Raw genomic sequence first — 17,538 nt, forward strand, 5'->3', positions numbered from 1 at the left:
TTCGATTCTCATCAAAATACATATCAAACTTTTGTGAAATGGATCCATCATGATTGGGGCAACAAAAACCCATCCCGTTTGTATCTCGTGAGCATCTAAACCTTAAACACAAACTTGAAAACTTCTTTAATATCCAAATTAGCATATAGATTATTGTACATATAATCATTTGTTTCATTGGCAATCCAAGCTTGTCATTGGTGATAGAGATCGTAAGCATATGATTAGTGTTGCCATCATAAGGCCTACACTGAAAGTTTGATTGTGTTGGTGGCTTGATATTATTCTAGACCTATCTTGCACTTACCTTGAGTAAAGATGGCACAATTTTTAGCAAAGCTAATGCTACATATTATACATGTATATAAATATTATTTATATATGTATATTTATTATGATAATACGTATAATATTTATCATAATACAATAATACATAATATAATTTTTTAGTATATATATTTATTACAATAATAACTATCTTTATATATAAATAACGTAATTCAAATATACATATGATAAATATTAACATAATGCAATATACATATATACGTCAAGTATTATATAATATATATTCATCAAGTATGTTGCATATGCAAAATATATACGCAAGATATATTTGTCATCTATATACATAATATATTCATCACTTATACATAGCATACACAAAATATATATGCAAGCCATACACATAACACATCCATCATTTATATTGTGTAATATCATATGCAACATTTCTTCATTTTGGGTCATAGGCTGATCACTTGAGTTGAGTTTAGAGCTCGTGAAGGGGGGCATAATGTTTCACACTCCTATAGTTTGCATCCTTCCTACTTATACACTCTCCCAGTCTCGCTTGAAACTTGCACATTGTGCTAATGGGATGTACATAGGAGGGTTGCAACTACACGGGTGGATGCCTTTGAATCCATGCACGAGCAGATGGCCTCGAATCCACATGCACCGACACTGGACGGGGGTTAGGCCAACTCAGGTGCTATTCGTGCAAGTAGGTGTGCACTTTAGTGGGGCACTATTCGGGTTAGGCTAACTTAGGTGCTATTCACACAGGTAGGTATGCACTATAGCCGGCACTATTCGCATGCACAAGTGGGTAAATAGGGGCTTCAGCCCCTTTCTCTCTCTTCTTCTACAAGAGCTACCATGTTTGCCAACCCCAAGAAACCCCAAGATTTTTCTCTAGCCCTCTCTAGGACACCAACCACCATCATGACCTAATCCCTTCCATCCTAGGCAAGCTGTAGAGTAGCAGATTACTGGACTTTGATCCAGGAGTGCCCCAGGGAGCAACCCGCAATTTGTGCTACAAATCATGCTACTATCCTTGTCTCCTCCTGCCTCTCTTTAGCGATAACCAGCCTCTCCCATGGCTTCCTTGTTGTTCTACAAAATTGGCTGAGGCTCCTGATCACAAGACTTTGGCCTCTGTCCTCTAGCATTTGAGCTCTCACAAGCTAAGAACCCTGGTGCATAATAGTGAACTATTTGGGGCAGCCCATTGAAGGTCAGTCTAAGCTCTCAAACGTCTCCAATCTTAGCCTCCAGGATCCCCTTCATTGACTCTTGGCCTCATTCACCTGGACAGAAGACATGAAGCTCAACATGCAAAGGATTCTTGTGGGCAGCTATGAAAGCTCCACTTGAAACTTTCTATTCTTGAAGGGAAATCTTGGGAACAAGCATGGGAGCCCCCACTATCAGAGGAAGCATCAAATCCTTGAAGATTTCATCCATTGGAGTGCTTTACTTACCCGGGTTTACTTAATGGACAATGTGGCATCATTTTGGGATCATGCTTTATCCATCTACTTCAAAAACTGAAGAGGTATGTCAATTCAATCTTAATCTCTCATTCTAATCCACTTGTTGAGCTTAATCCCTTTGTTGGAGAGATTAAGGATGCACATTGCCTCTTAATCGAGTCCTTCATTGTATGCATGCTACCCACATGAAATCAGTAATCTACTTGCTCCCATTTACCTTCCAATGCATTATGTTAACTCTTCCTCATTGGTTCTTGTAGACTCTAACACTCATCTGATAATGTGTGTCTTGAATTAATCCCAAGTGGATAATAAGCCATTGTAAAAAGGTAAGTGGAAGCTAGTGAGTCATTGGATTGCCAAGGTAATCCCCACCCAAGCTCTTGTTCAATCCATTGCATCTCATGAAAAGACCCAATGTTTATTTTCCAATTCATCTCATGCTCATTACTTAATTAAAAAAATTTGTCATGTATACTCTAACTAAGGAAAAAGGCCCATGCCAGGCAAGGTGGTAAGCCAAGAGAGAGGTGACCCTTGCTTACCACTTAAGATCGTGAAGGGATGCACAACCCACCAGCCTGGGGAAAACTTTGCCCACCTCTTAGTGATGTGGAGCTCGATACTTGTATGCCGGTGTAGGTACACTTCATGGCCAACCCATTCCCGATGAAACCCCCTAATTGGACACACTCTCAACGATCAAGGCACCCATGTATGGCACTTGACATGTATGTGATCAATGTAAGATGTACGACACTAAGGCCTACTTATGTACTAATGGCAGAGCAAATGGATACGTCAATGTACTTGGAATTATGCTCAAGATTTTGCTTATTTTGGTTATCAAGCTCCTCAGCCCATGAGTCACTTATACAGTGCATGTGGGAATTGGGATAGACAGTGTTTTAGTCACAAGCACTCAGGAATAGTCATAGAAAGCTTGTTGTAGTAAACTTTGTATTGCATCTAGGAGTGAACCCTATAACTCCTCTCAAGGATGGCTTTGTCCTCTTTAATTTTAATCAAAAATCTCCCTAATCCAAGCTACGATCTATTTTGTGCACTAAGATCACTGAGGATAGGGTGCGGATCACTCTAGGACACAAGCATAGAAATCCAATTGCAAACCGCTTTGAGATAGGCACAAAAATCCAATTGCACAATTCTTTGATCATTTTTGTCACAAAGCTTGATAGCTCATCTCGGAGAGGACTTTCTCCCCTTCGATTTGAATAAAAAATCTCCTCGATTGGAGTTTCATACTAGAAGTTACGTCCCTTTTACTGACATTGGGTCCTGTGGACTACACTTAAGTGGCAAGTCAAAACAGCAAAAGCAAGGCCTATGAGGAGGTCCAGAGGAAGATTAGGAACTTGTGACCTCAATGAATGATAAACCTAGCTTAGCATAAGATTAACATGGTGATATACAAGAGGAAGTGCCTAATATGGACCCCTATAGCTTCGTTACATGGAGAGGCATAATGACAAGTTGCAAATCATCACCATATGTTGTCTAAAATTGATTTGGCGGTTGATCAAATGGCCCTCTCAAATTCTTAGACCCAACAAACCCCAGAGTAGCTCATCAATCTTGTAGGCCAGTTAGCCACCACTCTGGCACAAGAAAAGGCAAACAAGTCCAAGTGCAAGTCTCGACAGCCTCCACCACTAGAGCCACTACATGGTCCACAAGTCATTCTTGGAGCCAAGGATATTCTGCCTTCCATTTATGAGGTTGGTGAGACCTCTCATGTTAACAATGAGCCTCTCTTGAGCTCTCCCATCATCCATGCAGCCAATCCTCTAGTGAGACCCTTGCCCACGAAACTTCCCCACTCTTCCTATGAGCCCCAACGACACTTATATGGCTCAACCCAATCATGGACAACATGGTATTAATGGCCAGCATGGCAATAATGGGCAGCATGGGATAAATGCACAACATGGTATGTGTGGACAGCATGGTATGTATAGACATCATGGTATGTATGGATAGCAAGTATTTCATGGGGCAGTAAGGCCCCAATGATCTCCATGACAAGATTCATCTCACCAAGTACAATTGGCAGTCCCCATCCCCATCGAACTTGGAAGAATGGACTTCCAAATTGGAGTTTTGTTTCAATATCTACCCCCGCACAGATGATGAGAAAATTATATTTGCATCTCTCCACTTGGAAGGGTTTTCCCACACGTGGTAGTGTTATATTAATAGAGAATCATCAATTTATTGATTGGGAAGACTTTAAGTTACACATGGTTCAAGTATTTGTATCTCTCGTGAAAAAATAGCAATTCACACAATGATGGTACACTCTTATTCGACACAAGCTCACTGTGCGAGAGTACATTAATCAACTTATGAACTTGACAATGTATGTGGAGAGCATTAGTGAGATGCAAAATTGCACAAGTACATCTATGGGTTAGAACTAAGCCTATCCGTAGATGTCATGGCTCAAAAGCCTTCTAGATTATTTGATGCAATTGAATTGGCTAAAAGATATGCAAGAAAGTACCATAAAAATGAGAATTTTCAATAAGGTTATGGACAGCCCCACACCCCATTGAGGTCAGCCCCATATGGGGGTGTTTTTAGAGACAACCCCATGTCTAGTAGTAGCCCTACTTACCTCCCCTTCCATGTCGAAAGAAAATAAGGTACTTTTGGGATAGCACTCGGCTCTAATGGTGAGAGGAAATATGCAAAAAATAGATCTCAAACTGCACCAGTCTCGAATGGTCCAAGTGGTCAAAAGTTCATTTTCCCAGATTTTGTGAAGGAATGGAAAGAAAAATGTCTATGCTTTAAATATGGTGACAAGTACACAGCCGACCATGCCTCAAAATTCCCTTACAAGATGACCAAGGTCAAATTTCATAGCATGTATGTGATGGAAGATTTGAACAATGATGAGAAGGAATTACCTGTTGAAAATGAGGAGTACGTTGAGGATTTGGACCAAGAGCTGTACTATGATTCGAATGATGGGTGTCCCTTTGACTCAGGCGGTCCCATGCTCTTGATTTAACTACCCTACTACACCCCACCCAACTACCATCTCCCTTTGCTCCATCTCCCTGGATGCTTGGACTCGTTCTAGGAGCCCCATCACTATATGTATTCAAGGCAGTAATAATGGGAAGCATATATTTATCCTTGTGGAAAGTGGTAGTACACATAGTTTTATCAATAAATCAACCATTGATCCGTTGCAATGCACAACTATGGAATTACATCATCCCCTAAAAGTTCAAAAGAAATCAGCACACATGTATTCTCCAAAGTTTCCCTATGCTTGGTTGAAAATTATGTGGCATTAGTTAATCTAATCGCATTAGACATAGGCCCCATTGATATTGTCTTGGGTTGTGACTGGCTGAAACGTTTGGGTAAAATTTATATGGAATTCTCTTAGCTGCTTTGCATGGAGTTTACATGGATAGCTCATCTACTTAGAGGGAGTTCATGATAATGTTGATTTTTGGCTAATTATAACAAAGAAACTCAAAAGGGAGTTTAAGAAATGTTCACAAATCTTTGTCTTACACTTGAATAAGGAAAATTTAGATCAATCCTCCAAAGTATCTCAGGATTCAACCTTGAAGGCTTTACTTGAGGAGTATAATGATTTATTTTAGATGCCTACAGCCCTTTCCCCTAAGCGGCAAGTGGACCACCCACTTGATTTAGAGTCCCATTCCAAGTTAGTGAATAAGCCACCTTATAGACTCTCCAAGTGTGAATGTGATGAAGTTGCAAAGCAAGTCAAAGAGTTACTTGAGATGGGATTTATTGAATTGAGTTCTTTCCCTTACCCATCTCCAATCCTGCTAGTTAAGAAGAAAGATGGCGCTTTTCGCATGTGCATTGACTACAAAGACTTGAATAAAATCATAGTTAAGAACCAATATCCCATCCAATAGATTGATGAGTTATTGGATGAGTTGAAAGGGGCACAATACTTCACTGTGGGCTTTATCATTTTCTAGTGATGCCTTTCATTTTGACTAATGCCCCCACCACATTTCAAAGCCTCATGAATAAAATCTACTACCCCTTCCTATTTAAGTTTGTACTCGTTTTCTTTTATGGCATTCTCAATTATAGCAAATCACAGGATGAGCACTTGGCACATGTCAAAAGAGTATTTGATATCTTGAGAGAGTATCGACTCTTTGCTAAGGAAATTAAGTGTATATTCATGCAAATATCAATGGAGCACTTGGGCCACATTGTTAGCAAGAATGGCATATATGCTAACCCTAAAAAGATACAATGTGTAAAGGACTGGCCCACACTATCCACCACTACCTCATTGCGTGGTTTCCTTGGTCTCTCTTCATTTTATGGGTGATTCATCAAGCATAATGCCATCATTGCTGCACCATTGATTGATAGGTTAAAGAAGGAACCATTCTTTTGGGACACTACTACTGATTTCAAGGAAATTCTTACTTCAATCCCCATCCTCATATGCCTTGACTTCCTCAATGAGTTTACCATTCAGGGTGATGCCAATGGCCAAGGTATTGGTACTGTATTGCTGGCACCACTATCTATATGGCAGTTTCTTTAGAGTAAATAGCAACTATAGAGTCCTTCGATACTTCCTAACGTACTTTACTTTGACTCCTAAGTAGAGGAGAAACCCTACAAAATTATGATTTTGACATTTCTCACACTAAGTGCAAAGATAACATAGTGGCTAATTCACTCTCACAAATGTAGGCATGCAGAGTGTCTTCCATTTGAGAGTTGTATTGTAATTGGATTCAAGGACTTTATGAAGCTTATTTATTGGATGAGGACTTTAGGCACATATTTCAGAAGTTATAGTATGGGTAATGGCCGAAAACTCCCAATATCAGCTCAAACATGGCATTATTTGGTCCCATGGCAAGATTGTCATCCCCCACACTTCTCCCTTAACACAGAAGATCATGGAAGAGATGCATTCTTGTCCCATTGCTGGTCATTTGAGTGTTTTCAAAACATATGATAGGGTTGCCAAGAGCTTTTACTAGAAAGGCTTATGGAGAGATGTCAAGGATCTTGTGATCAAATGTGTTTCATGTCAACAAAACAAGGACAATATGCTTAGACCCGCTGCTAGCCTCTTTCAACCCCTGCCTATTCCTGAAGGGAAATTGACACATATCACTATGTCCCCGTTACCAAGAAAGGATGGAACAACATATATGTGGTAGTTGACCAGCTCACCAAGGTTGCCCACTTTATCCCAACAAGACTCAATACACTGCCTCTTAGGTGACCACTCAGTTTATGAAGTACGTATTTAAGTTGCATGGGTTACTACAAGTCATAGTACATAATAGAGATGCCAAGTTTATGAGTAACTTTTAGCATGCAGTTTTCATATCTATGGGCATTAAGCTTACTCCATCCACTACATACCACCCACCACAGACAGATGGCCAGACCAAAAGGATAAATAAATGGCTTGAGACCTACCTATGTCACTTTTGCCATGATGTACAATATAGTTGGGATATGTGACTCCACTTGGCTGAATTTGCCTATAACAACTCCACCCACTCTAGCATTGGGGTTTCTTATTTTGTACATGGATATAAGGTTTCCCTCCCTATGGTCTTGTCCAATGATAAGATCAATTCCCAAAGTAAAGCAAAGTTGGAGCGTATGCAGGCCTTGCTTCAGCAATGCAAAGTGAATCTTCAGAAGGCACAAGACCACATGAAGATTTATGCTAATGAGAAAAGAAGGCATTTGGAATTTGAAGAGGGAGAGTTGGTCCTCTAAAAGTGCCGAAGTCCCACTCTCAAGGAGGGTAGCAGTAACAAGCTGGCCCATCGTTTCTATGGCCCCTACCAAATCCTCAAGAAAGTTGGTGACTTGGCTTATCGATTAGAGCTTCCCCCCACCACCAAGATTCACAATGTGTTTAATGACAGCCAACTGAAGCCCTTCATTGGCACCTTAGTGGACTATGTGGAAGAACTATCCCCCGTAGACGAAGAAGGCATCATTCAATATATCGTTGAGGCAATCATTGGGTAGCAAGACAAACACTTGAGATCTCAATCCATCAAGGAACATCTCATCAAATGGCAAGGCCTACCTCTAGAAGAAGCCTCTTGGTGCCCAGTCACTATTATGAATGAATTTCCTCACCTCTAAGAGACCCAACAGGCTGAAGACTAGTTAGTTATGTCCCCTTTTGACCCCACACTATCTACAAACTGCACACCATTTTAGAATAGTTTTGTACCTCCCTAAACTATACCCATGTGCTTCCTACATGGGCTGAAAGTATGCGTCATAAGCTCTATTTCGATAGTGGCCGGCCCCATTTCGAGTAATCTATCAAAAATTATGGTAGATTTACCTCAGTAGGCTTGCAGTGGATAGCATGCTATCCATAGTCTTCACCCACTCTTCTCATTGTAATGTGGATCAAAATAGTACTCTGCACCCCCAGTCCTTAGCCACTATCTCAAGTCCCTCCAATTGTCTTTTGTTTTTAGGGTAAAAACTCTCAGGGTTGGAATGAAATATAATGAGCGGGATATATGGGAACTAGGGGTTAGATACCCAGTCACACTAACCGGGTTATATAAGACGTAAGAAACCCAGTTCAAGGCATCCAGACATAATCAAGAACTGACTCTTCACCTTCTTCTCAAGCCTCCATGGCTTCCTTCCTCCTTCACTTATTCGTGTCTTTCTTCTCCTCTTCTAGTCTCTCCTTTTTTCTCTTTCTCTCTCTTCTCATTCTCCTCTCTCCTCTGAGCTTCATTCATTACAAGGAGATTATATAATGATTAGCTAGAGAGTTCCTGACACTTCATACGAGACTTAGTAGTCATGTGACTCTTTTATAGTCTTCATAATTAGTAGGATTAATCATTATGAGGAGAGAGAGAGAGAGAGAGAGAGGGCTAGAGTGATAAACCTCACCATGTAGGGTATCCTAAAGATACTCAAATGTGAGACAACAATAGGGACCTTAATGCGACGAGGTAATTCTAAAGATTTTTTTCAAAAAAAAGGCAACAATAGGGATCTTAATGTGATGAGATAATTCTAAAGATAATTAAACATGAGACAACAAGAGGACCCTCATGTGACGTGGTACTCAAACATATAGTAGTAGTATGGACCTTAAGATCATGAGACAATGACAAGGACCCTAAAGCAGTGATGTAGTTCACAATGTCTAGCTCTACTTAAAGCTCAAAGTGGAAGTCAAGTTGCATATACAACATCTACAATATAGCCAAAATTTTGTTGAGAAATTTTGTCCAATGCCACACTTCTACAAGAATTTTTGTAATTTTGATGTAACATTTAAAGCCGATTCACACATTCACCTTTGGTATTTATCATGATTATGATGGTGATAGTATAGTGCTCCATTTTGACAAGAGTACATACATCCTCTCACACTTTCACCCATCTATCAAGCCTCGTCTGTTGAGCTTGTGTTGTAAGCTACAACGTAGTTCAATTTGCAAGCTTGTCTTTGCTTTTGAAGGTTTGTTTCAAGAAGAGCAGAGATAGACTATTATCCGATGCAAAGTGGTGTAGTTTTGGATGGAGGGTGTGCTTCAACATGATGCCTCTGTTGCACTCAATGTACACGATATCAAGTAACATGTGAACATCTTACTTGACGTTTGCGTGAAGTCTTAATGTTAAATATACAATGCTACACTTCATATCCTCTTTGATGCAACATCTAAGGCTTGCTCAAGCTCTTCAACACATCACCAATGTACCATTGATACCGATTGGTGAAAGGCCTATCTTCGTACCCCTCCACCACAGGCTCTACCATAGCTAGGACCTTCGGAGAGCCACTCACAAGATCCTCCATCTCTATTATACATTGTGTGACGAGGCAAGTGATAGTGAATCGATGCTTTATACACCTTTGCAAAGCATGTGCAAGAATAAGGTGGGGATAAGGCGTTGGAGGTGGTGCCATAGGCACAACTTGAGGCGGCATAGCTAGAGGACATGCATGTTCATGTGCTTATGTGTGCATTGATCATTATTACATGTTTTCCCCACCACTATGAGAGAAAGAGAGAAAGTGCGCATCGCGAGTCAGTGTGATAGTAGTCATATGTCTTTTACATTCTTCGTAATTAACACAATTATCCGTTAGGAGAGAGAGAGAGAGAGAGAGAGAGAGAGAGAGAGAGAGAGTGTGTGTGTGTGTGTGTGTGTGTGTGTGTGTGTGTGTGTGTGAGAGAGAGAGAGAGAGAGAGAGAGAGAGAGGGGAACTGAGAGCCTTAACATTCATCATAATTAATAGAAACTACCCATGAGAGAGAGAGAGAGAGAGACATCATTGCTTGGACCTTTACTTGACATGATGGAGACTTAGCTGTTGCTTTGTCTTGCATCTCCAATTATGCCCAAGCTTTACAAGCTGCCAGAATGGAGCTTTTGGTCGTGTCTCAATATCTACATACAATTACAACAGGGAAAAACTCCTCTTTAGGGGAGGAATTGCTCATGTTTATGTTCGACAGTTTATACAAACTCTATAATTACAGAGGGGATGATAGAATGGAAGGATGATGGATGGGCAATGCAAAATTGTAAAGCTATGACCACAGAAAAAGGGAATGACGGAATGAAAGGATGGTGGATAGGCAATGCAAAATTGTAAAGCTATGACCACAGAAAAAAGGATGATGGATAGGAAATGCCAAATTGTGAAGCTACACCTGCCTGTCACACAGAGGGATAAGTGGCATGCATACTGTGCATACGTATGGATCAATGAGGCATGCACAGATCGGAATGCCAGAACATGCTGGCTATTCTTCTGCATCGAATTGTCGTCGAATTGGAAGATGACAAGGTCAAGAAGTAGCCATGGCAATGCCTTGCCGCTGAAGCTCCGATATGACACTCTCAGAAGATGGGGGCTTCAAACCAAGAGGAAGGGGGATGAACGGGTTTCGTAGCACCTCATTGATGGCGGCATCCACAGTCTCCTTGGGCTGGATGAGAGCAAGTAGAATCAAATGGTAGCACACCATTAAATACTTAGCATTGTCAATATCCATGCCTAAAATGCATTATATTCAGCACAAGAAGGTTTTGGCATTTTCCCATGTGGGAAAGCCGGCTCTCTCCCTTGTTTTTCCCTTTACTGTTCAACATCATGAGCTTCTCCTCAAGAGGTACCACAGACCTAGCTAGGTGGGATTGGGACCAGGGGACTGCTCCACCTACCCTGGGTCAGTGGGCCAGCAGCCCCTCGGCCCCAACCGCACCTAGCTAGGCATGTGATTCCTCCCTCATGGCAGCTCATTGCATTGTAATTCACAAAAATAGGAATTAATGTGGGAAATTGACTAAAACTTCTTGAGCATGTTACTAGAAAGAAAATTCTAGATTTTATTTACCGGATGACTGGTGAGCTTGCTGGCCATCACACTGCACGTGTTCTCTCTGTGTTGATAAGAATGCGGTGCCGGGGCCATGTTAGCAATGCTAGGGACAGGTACTAGTGGCAGTCTCTGAAACAAATTATATTTTCAATGAGAGGATGTACAGACTTTGCATTACAGGAAGAAAAATATATCAAAGTTTCTTGGAAAAACACGGCACGTACCGGCACTGGCTGGCCTGAGCTGTAGAAAGGCATTCCAGATGCAGGCATAACAGGGTGGCCCCATGCATCCACCTGGCATACCTGCAAGGCTGCAATGCATGAAGGACTAGCCTGGGAAGAAAGCATCAGCATAGGAAGTGGAACTAGTTACTTTGATAAACTTACTGGAGCTGGCCATGCAGGCCAGAAATGCATAGGTGCAGGCACATGTTCAAGGCTGGCAGCTGGTGGGCGGCCCCAAACATGAAGAGCAGGGCCCATGGGCAGCGATGCTGGGGATGGGCGACGGATTTGAGGCGGTGTGTGAGAAACAGCCCAAGCTGGAGAAGGGGGTGGTGGTGGATTAGTTGTACAGCTGGCAGCCACTGCTCCTGCTGTTTCGGCCATATGGCGCCTCTGATTCCACGTTGCTGCCCCCGCCTCACGTGCCAGTAGATGCTTCCGGTGTGACCTGTACTTCTGTTGTCAGTCATGCCACGAAGGTCACGCATAGCAATGACATATTTTGGAAGTGCAATATGACACAAACCAGAACAGAAAAAGCAGAGGTGCTCTTTGAGTAAACAACCATTCATAATTTGATCCACTTTTTCCTAGAAGATCTTCTAAGGGTGCTTTTCAACCCATGAAAACAGCAAACAAGGTTCACTATTTATTTCTGCAAAACAGGATATTTGGAATTTTAAGGCTGAATTGATTATTTTGGTGGCCCACATTATAAATAGCCTTGTACTAACTTTTGCAACCTGAGCATCTGATTGCGACTGGACTAAGTGGAAAATGCGGGATTGTTGAGGAGTGGAAACCCAGGATTAAATTTTAAAAAAGACAAGGAAAGTGCTAGTTTTCTGCCATGTGTGCCATTGTCATTGACTGTTAAGTGTCTTCCGTCCTTCATGACTTGAGAAGGGATGATAAAAGATCACAACCACTCAGCCAATGTTAGGCTTTAGACACCATTTGTATCAAGTAAGTAAACCATAGGAGAAGCTTACAAGGATGCGTGAGTTCTTAAGGTGGATAAGAGATGCCATAAAACTCACCCAAGTACACTCCTTTAATGGTGCATGGACTGGAATTAGAAGACACTACCAACCTGCAAATGGCTTGCAATGTTGTGGCGAGTCAAGCACTTCACTCCCATGAGTTCCAAGATCTTGGATGGGATGGCTTTGTCTACACCCAGTTGTTCCACTGCCTGAACAAATCGCCGATGCAGTTCAGGAGTCCAATCGACCTAACAAGAGAAAATCATGCTGATTAGAAATTATTGGAATCATTCATAATATCATCCCAAGCTGGTGGGATAAGTATGCCTTGATGTCTTGTTGGGTACACTCCCGATAATTCATAGGACTAGGGGCCAATGGTAATGTGTGGACTTGATATTACCATCAGCCCAAGAGCCAAAAAAGGCACATCTGCAAGCCCTGCTCAACACAAAAAGAAAAAGCATGTGCCCCCTTTATTCTGGAATTAAGCATTTACCTTTAGCTTCTTCTTCCCAATGGCAGTTTTGCTCCCTTTTGAACTACTTTGTTCTGAATCACTTCTAGGATTATTGGTTTCGTCATAGTCGTTGATGAACTTGTCACAGTTTTTTGTGGGAGAGGGTATCTGATGTTGATGATCTTGGGTTAGTAGTCTCGAGCTGGAGCAAAGAGCAGTCTCTCCTTTCTCAGCCTTGGCTACTTCCGCTAGGAGAAGAGCTTCTTCATCACTACCTTGCATGTCCTCATCGTCCAAGCAATCCAAACTGCCTAAGGACAGGTCTTCATCTCTTAAAGAGTCTTGTCCAAAAAAACTGTACTCTTCACCCAGTGAAAGCACATTGCCTGCAACCACATCCCTCATACCATCAAAACTGTCTTGCATCTCTTCTCCAAACTGTAGATCACTGCCCAAACTGGAATCAAATTGCTCGAATTCATCCCCATTTGAGCTGAATAAATGGTGATGGTTTTGACTGTTATCCCCCTCATTTATGTTGGAATCAAAAAGCTCATTAAGTATAGTTGAGTTATTCACTGCATCTTCCACTTCAGATTTAATTTGTAAGTACTCTTCACACTCATCAAACTTATCATCCACAGTGTCCTCCATCTCCTGCTTAAGGGAAGTGAAATCTGGCAGGACTGAAGATTCCACATCAGTAGCAGTAGTATCCTGATCTTCAGCAGGCACTCTGGAACTTGGTTGTTCTAGCTGTGGGGGTGTATAGCTGCACAGAAAGCCATCACAATCCTCTAGCTCTGGTTTTCCTTCTGAGAAATAGCCTGGCTCTTCCTCCACCATACAGCTATGGTTGAAGAAGATATCTGTGTCTTCTTGAAGTCCTCCCTCAAAAGGAGGTTCCTTCTTGATCTTAACATCAGTTATTGGTTCGAGCTTCGCCTTGAGAAAGCTGCTTTTCATTGCAGAATCCTCTTTGCTTGGCAGTGCGTCACTTGGGGTAGGGATGTGCCCGGTACTTAGAGCCTGCATAAAATTGAAACTCTCGAATTAAGTCTTCTAACATTCTGACACCACATGCTTTTAGTGAATCAGAAAATATGTTAGACCTCAAATAGCCAGAACTTCAACACTTCCCCTTTGGACCAAGTCTCTCCAACTAGGGAACAAAGGGTTGATTCACACAGTTCAGATGGTTTCTTAGAAATCCATGATAACTGGTTTCCCCGTGCACCTACTAGTTCAGACGAAAAATCACACATGGGGAAATGCTACTTCTTGCACAGAGAAGTTTATAAGGCCAAAGTCTAGCAGTGTGTTTCAACTCCCTAGAATTTTGGATATCTTCCACATACTATAAAATTTTCTTTCAAGCACTCTCACCAGCCTGTGGCTGAATATGATTCAGAGGGTATTCTCCTCTTTCACAATATAAAGCATCATGTGCCCTCACAAGAAGTTCAATTTAAGATTGTAACCTATGGCCCTTCAAGAGTGACATAACTTTTGACAACAATCACAGAATAAGAGACCTCTCTGATGGAAAGATAGCCTGCTCACTACAGATTTTTTAGGATAGTTTGAGTACACAGGAGACCCCAGTTATTCGTTCAAGCTGGAAGTAGTCAACTTGCAAGGAAAATCTGTGCATTCATGGTACTAGTAGACACCTGAGTATATTAAAAATGCATATGATATACTATCGCAAGTGTTAATGATCAGTTGCCTTTTATGACGCTGGAAACAGTCTCCACCCAATCAGACATCGGCAAAAGCATCTTTGCCTTGACTGAAAAAGGCTTATAACAAGGAGCACTTGGAGAGCCACAGCCACTTCTAATCTTATGAAAAGGCCACATGAAACTAGAGAGACAAAAGAGTCATATGAACTACCTTTCTCACCACATGCTGCCAAACATTCTTGAGCTTCTCCTCAGAGAGAGGCTTTTGTAAGAACTCTGATGCCCCGGCCTGAAAGTACAAAAGAGGAACCAGATTATCACTCTTGGGACCTTAGCGGTTGTGAGCTTGTGATTATAACCACGAGAAGTTTTAGACAAATTACCAATGTGATTCCCGCATTGTGATTATGGCAACATCATGAGCTTCTGCGAGGGAGGGATCTCATACCTTAGCTCAGTGCAGTTGGGGGCGGGGGGCTCCCGGCCCGCACCCTGGGGGATTGGCAGCCCTGCAACCCCAACCGCACCTAGGTAGATATACAGTGCCTCATGAGCAGAAGCTCGAGATGTTGAACAGTGTTAGGAAAAATGAGGGAAAATAACCCCTTTTCCCACATGGGAAACTGTTGAAAGCCGTCTTGTGAGACAAATTGAGCTCATTAAGCCAGCCAAATTCAGCTCTCTATTTGGCTATCTAATCAATCAGAGAAACCCAACAGAAAATTGTGATCGGCCAATTGGTTTCAAAGAACTTCTTACCGCAATCCCCTGCATCATGATACCCATGTTCTGTGTGTCGGCCATCACTGCAACAGTATAAAATCACGTGGTACTAAGGCTTTGCACTTGATTTCATAAAGGGGGGGGTGTGGATTGATATACATGGTACTCAGGGCTTTGCACTTGATTTGACAAAGGGGGAGTGCGGATTAACATTGAAGGCACAGGGGAAAGAGAACAAGCGTACTCACTGATGGTTGTCATGTGCCTGGCTGCAGCCACTATCTCGAATCCGTCTAAAGCATCACTTGTGGTTGCCTACAAAGTCAATAGGAAAAAGAAAAGACTGAAAAGGAGGTTTATGAAACTAACGGGGAAATTTAAGAGCCGTGTAAAATGATATTCATTCAATAAAAAAGTGAGGATGGAAAAAGGAAGTCCCCCATGAACCCATCAACTACTTTTACCCAATCTAGGCTATGGTGGTACCTCACTCAACATGAAGTCATTAATCAAGCCATTATACCCAATCAAAGATGTCATGATAACTCTGTAAATATTAAGTGATCAGTTTAGGCATTGTTCAAACTAGGCTAGCATTCAGATTCTTTCTTGCTCTGCTTGCTTGATGATGCCTCCTTTTTGTCCTTCCCTAATCAGATGGATTGAGTACTAATAGAACCATTATATGAAAGGAGAGTTTTTATGATTGGATGAGATGGAAGATTGCTCAGGCTTCTGATTCCAAAAGTAGGCCATGTCAGTATTTCTGTTTAGCCTAGAAAAAAAAACCAGATTCCTATCCAATCAAGTGAATTTAGACAAATAATTGGCACAAAAGAGAGAATGACCCGCAATCACACAAAACCTCACCTCCACAACAGCTACATGGAAGAGTCTCCTCTCATCCTGTAGAGCTTCCAATGCAGCTTGTCCATTTGAGAATGTAGTGACTGCATCATACAACATCCACACAAAAATTCATGCATGTAACGGACAACTGGTTAGACTTTGAGAGCAGATGAATTGCTCTTGACATAAACATGAGGTCACTTAGTTAGAGAACAATTCAGACATCTGATACACCGATGTATGCAGCTGCAGTCACTGCGGCCCAAAGCATTAGAATACCTGCATATCCACACCCCTCCAATTTGCACTTCACATCTGCCAACACCTGCTCATCCTTATCCACAACCATCACCCGAAGTCCCTTGGGAAAGTCCTTCCACTCCTTGGGGAAGTGATCCCTGAGCGACATGGCTTCCCGCGGGAGGATCTAGAGCCTTCTCATCAAACAACAGCTAATCGGCTAATATCACACTGTGCGCAGGTGAATCCATTGAGGGGGGGAAGCAAAGCCCGGGCATAGACAGGAATGCTCTCAAGGGAGTTCAAGGTTAAAGCTGACAGAAAAAAGCTAATGGGGTTTATAGGCTAAGATAGGAAATTAAGGTTTGGGGCTGGGGAGAGGAGGATGAAACTGAAGAGGGAGCAGGAAGAGAGAGGATGTGAGGGTGGCTGGATGATGGGTGGTGAAGGAATCAGGTACTGAGAGAGAGAGAGAGAGAGAGAGAGAGAGAGAATTGGAATTTGGGTTGCCCACTGCCTAATCCATATAAAAGGTACTACCAGACAAGCTAGTAGTCGCAGCAGGATTTCAAGTACTAGTAGGTAGTAGGCTAGTGGAAAGAGAGACAGTACTCTCTCTCTCTCTCTCTCTCTCTCTCTCTCTCACGCACACGCACACGCACACACACACACACACTCACACACACACACTCTCTCTCTTCTCTCTCTGTCTCTCTCTCTCTCTCATTTTCAATGCTTTTACACCCATGCTACCCAACAACAGTAGCCTAGCCACTGATTGACCAGCTGATTGACAGGCTCCGATAGCAGCAGCACTTGCTACCCGAAGACAAGCCATGTACCGTCGATCTCAGCTCCCATCGGACGGCTCTCAGCCCACGCCCGCCCCCTGACCCCCCCAGCCGTCTTAAATCCTTTTTGGCAGAATCTACCCCTGCCCAGTGCCCACTCATCATGGCCCCGGCCCCCCCCCAACCCTTGTGCCCTCTTGGGCCTCAACCAATAGGACTCCGTCATCCATATGCATATTTGTAATCATTAACCATGTACCCCCTTTTTCCCACTTATTTCCATGGGACCCCCCCCTAGGAGTCGCACATCATCGCTCTTCGGCCCCGCCAGACAAACATTTTTGGGTCTCTGGGTAGATGAGAGATGACTTTTGAGAGAGTTATTCCTGTGTGCC

The 17,538-nt window shown here is 42.3% G+C and overlaps 1 protein-coding gene across 2 annotated transcripts; it reads right to left on the reverse strand.

Moving 5' to 3' along the window:
* Positions 1 to 10,254: 10,254 nt before the first annotated feature.
* On the reverse strand, positions 10,255 to 16,872 carry LOC148022578 (two-component response regulator-like APRR2). 2 transcript variants are annotated; one of them, XM_087695528.1, is made up of 11 exons: positions 16,392 to 16,872; positions 16,134 to 16,213; positions 15,512 to 15,578; positions 15,300 to 15,346; positions 14,752 to 14,829; positions 12,895 to 13,884; positions 12,503 to 12,643; positions 11,572 to 11,865; positions 11,407 to 11,487; positions 11,198 to 11,311; positions 10,255 to 10,789 (listed from the first exon to the last, which is right to left on the reverse strand). In XM_087695528.1, the coding sequence occupies exons 1-11, from the start codon at positions 16,519 to 16,521 to the stop codon at positions 10,649 to 10,651; spliced, it is 2,163 nt and encodes a 720-aa protein (XP_087551654.1). In that variant the 5' UTR covers positions 16,522 to 16,872; the 3' UTR covers positions 10,255 to 10,648. The 2 variants fall into 2 exon arrangements, with proteins under 2 accessions (XP_087551654.1, XP_087551655.1); XM_087695529.1 differs by lacking the exons at positions 16,134 to 16,213; positions 16,392 to 16,872 and having other exon boundaries at positions 15,508 to 15,576.
* Positions 16,873 to 17,538: the final 666 nt, after the last annotated feature.

The sequence above is a fragment of the Lygodium microphyllum genome, chromosome 16, assembly GCF_053477565.2.
Source record: "Lygodium microphyllum isolate KBCC chromosome 16, Lygodium_microphyllum_v1.1.10, whole genome shotgun sequence".
Classification (NCBI taxonomy): domain Eukaryota; kingdom Viridiplantae; phylum Streptophyta; class Polypodiopsida; order Schizaeales; family Lygodiaceae; genus Lygodium; species Lygodium microphyllum.

Bases quoted from the DNA above. Each gene is read 5' to 3' on its own strand.
- LOC148022578 (XM_087695528.1), bottom strand. From the start codon at position 16,521: ATGTCGCTCAGGGATCACTTCCCCAAGGAGTGGAAGGACTTTCCCAAG. The intron at 15,579-16,133 runs GTGAGGTTTTGT...TTGACTTTGTAG, and splicing joins TCCATGTAGCTGTTGTGGAG to GCAACCACAAGTGATGCTTT. The intron at 14,830-15,299 runs GTAAGAAGTTCT...TTGTACTTTCAG, and splicing joins TCATGATGCAGGGGATTGCG to GCCGGGGCATCAGAGTTCTT.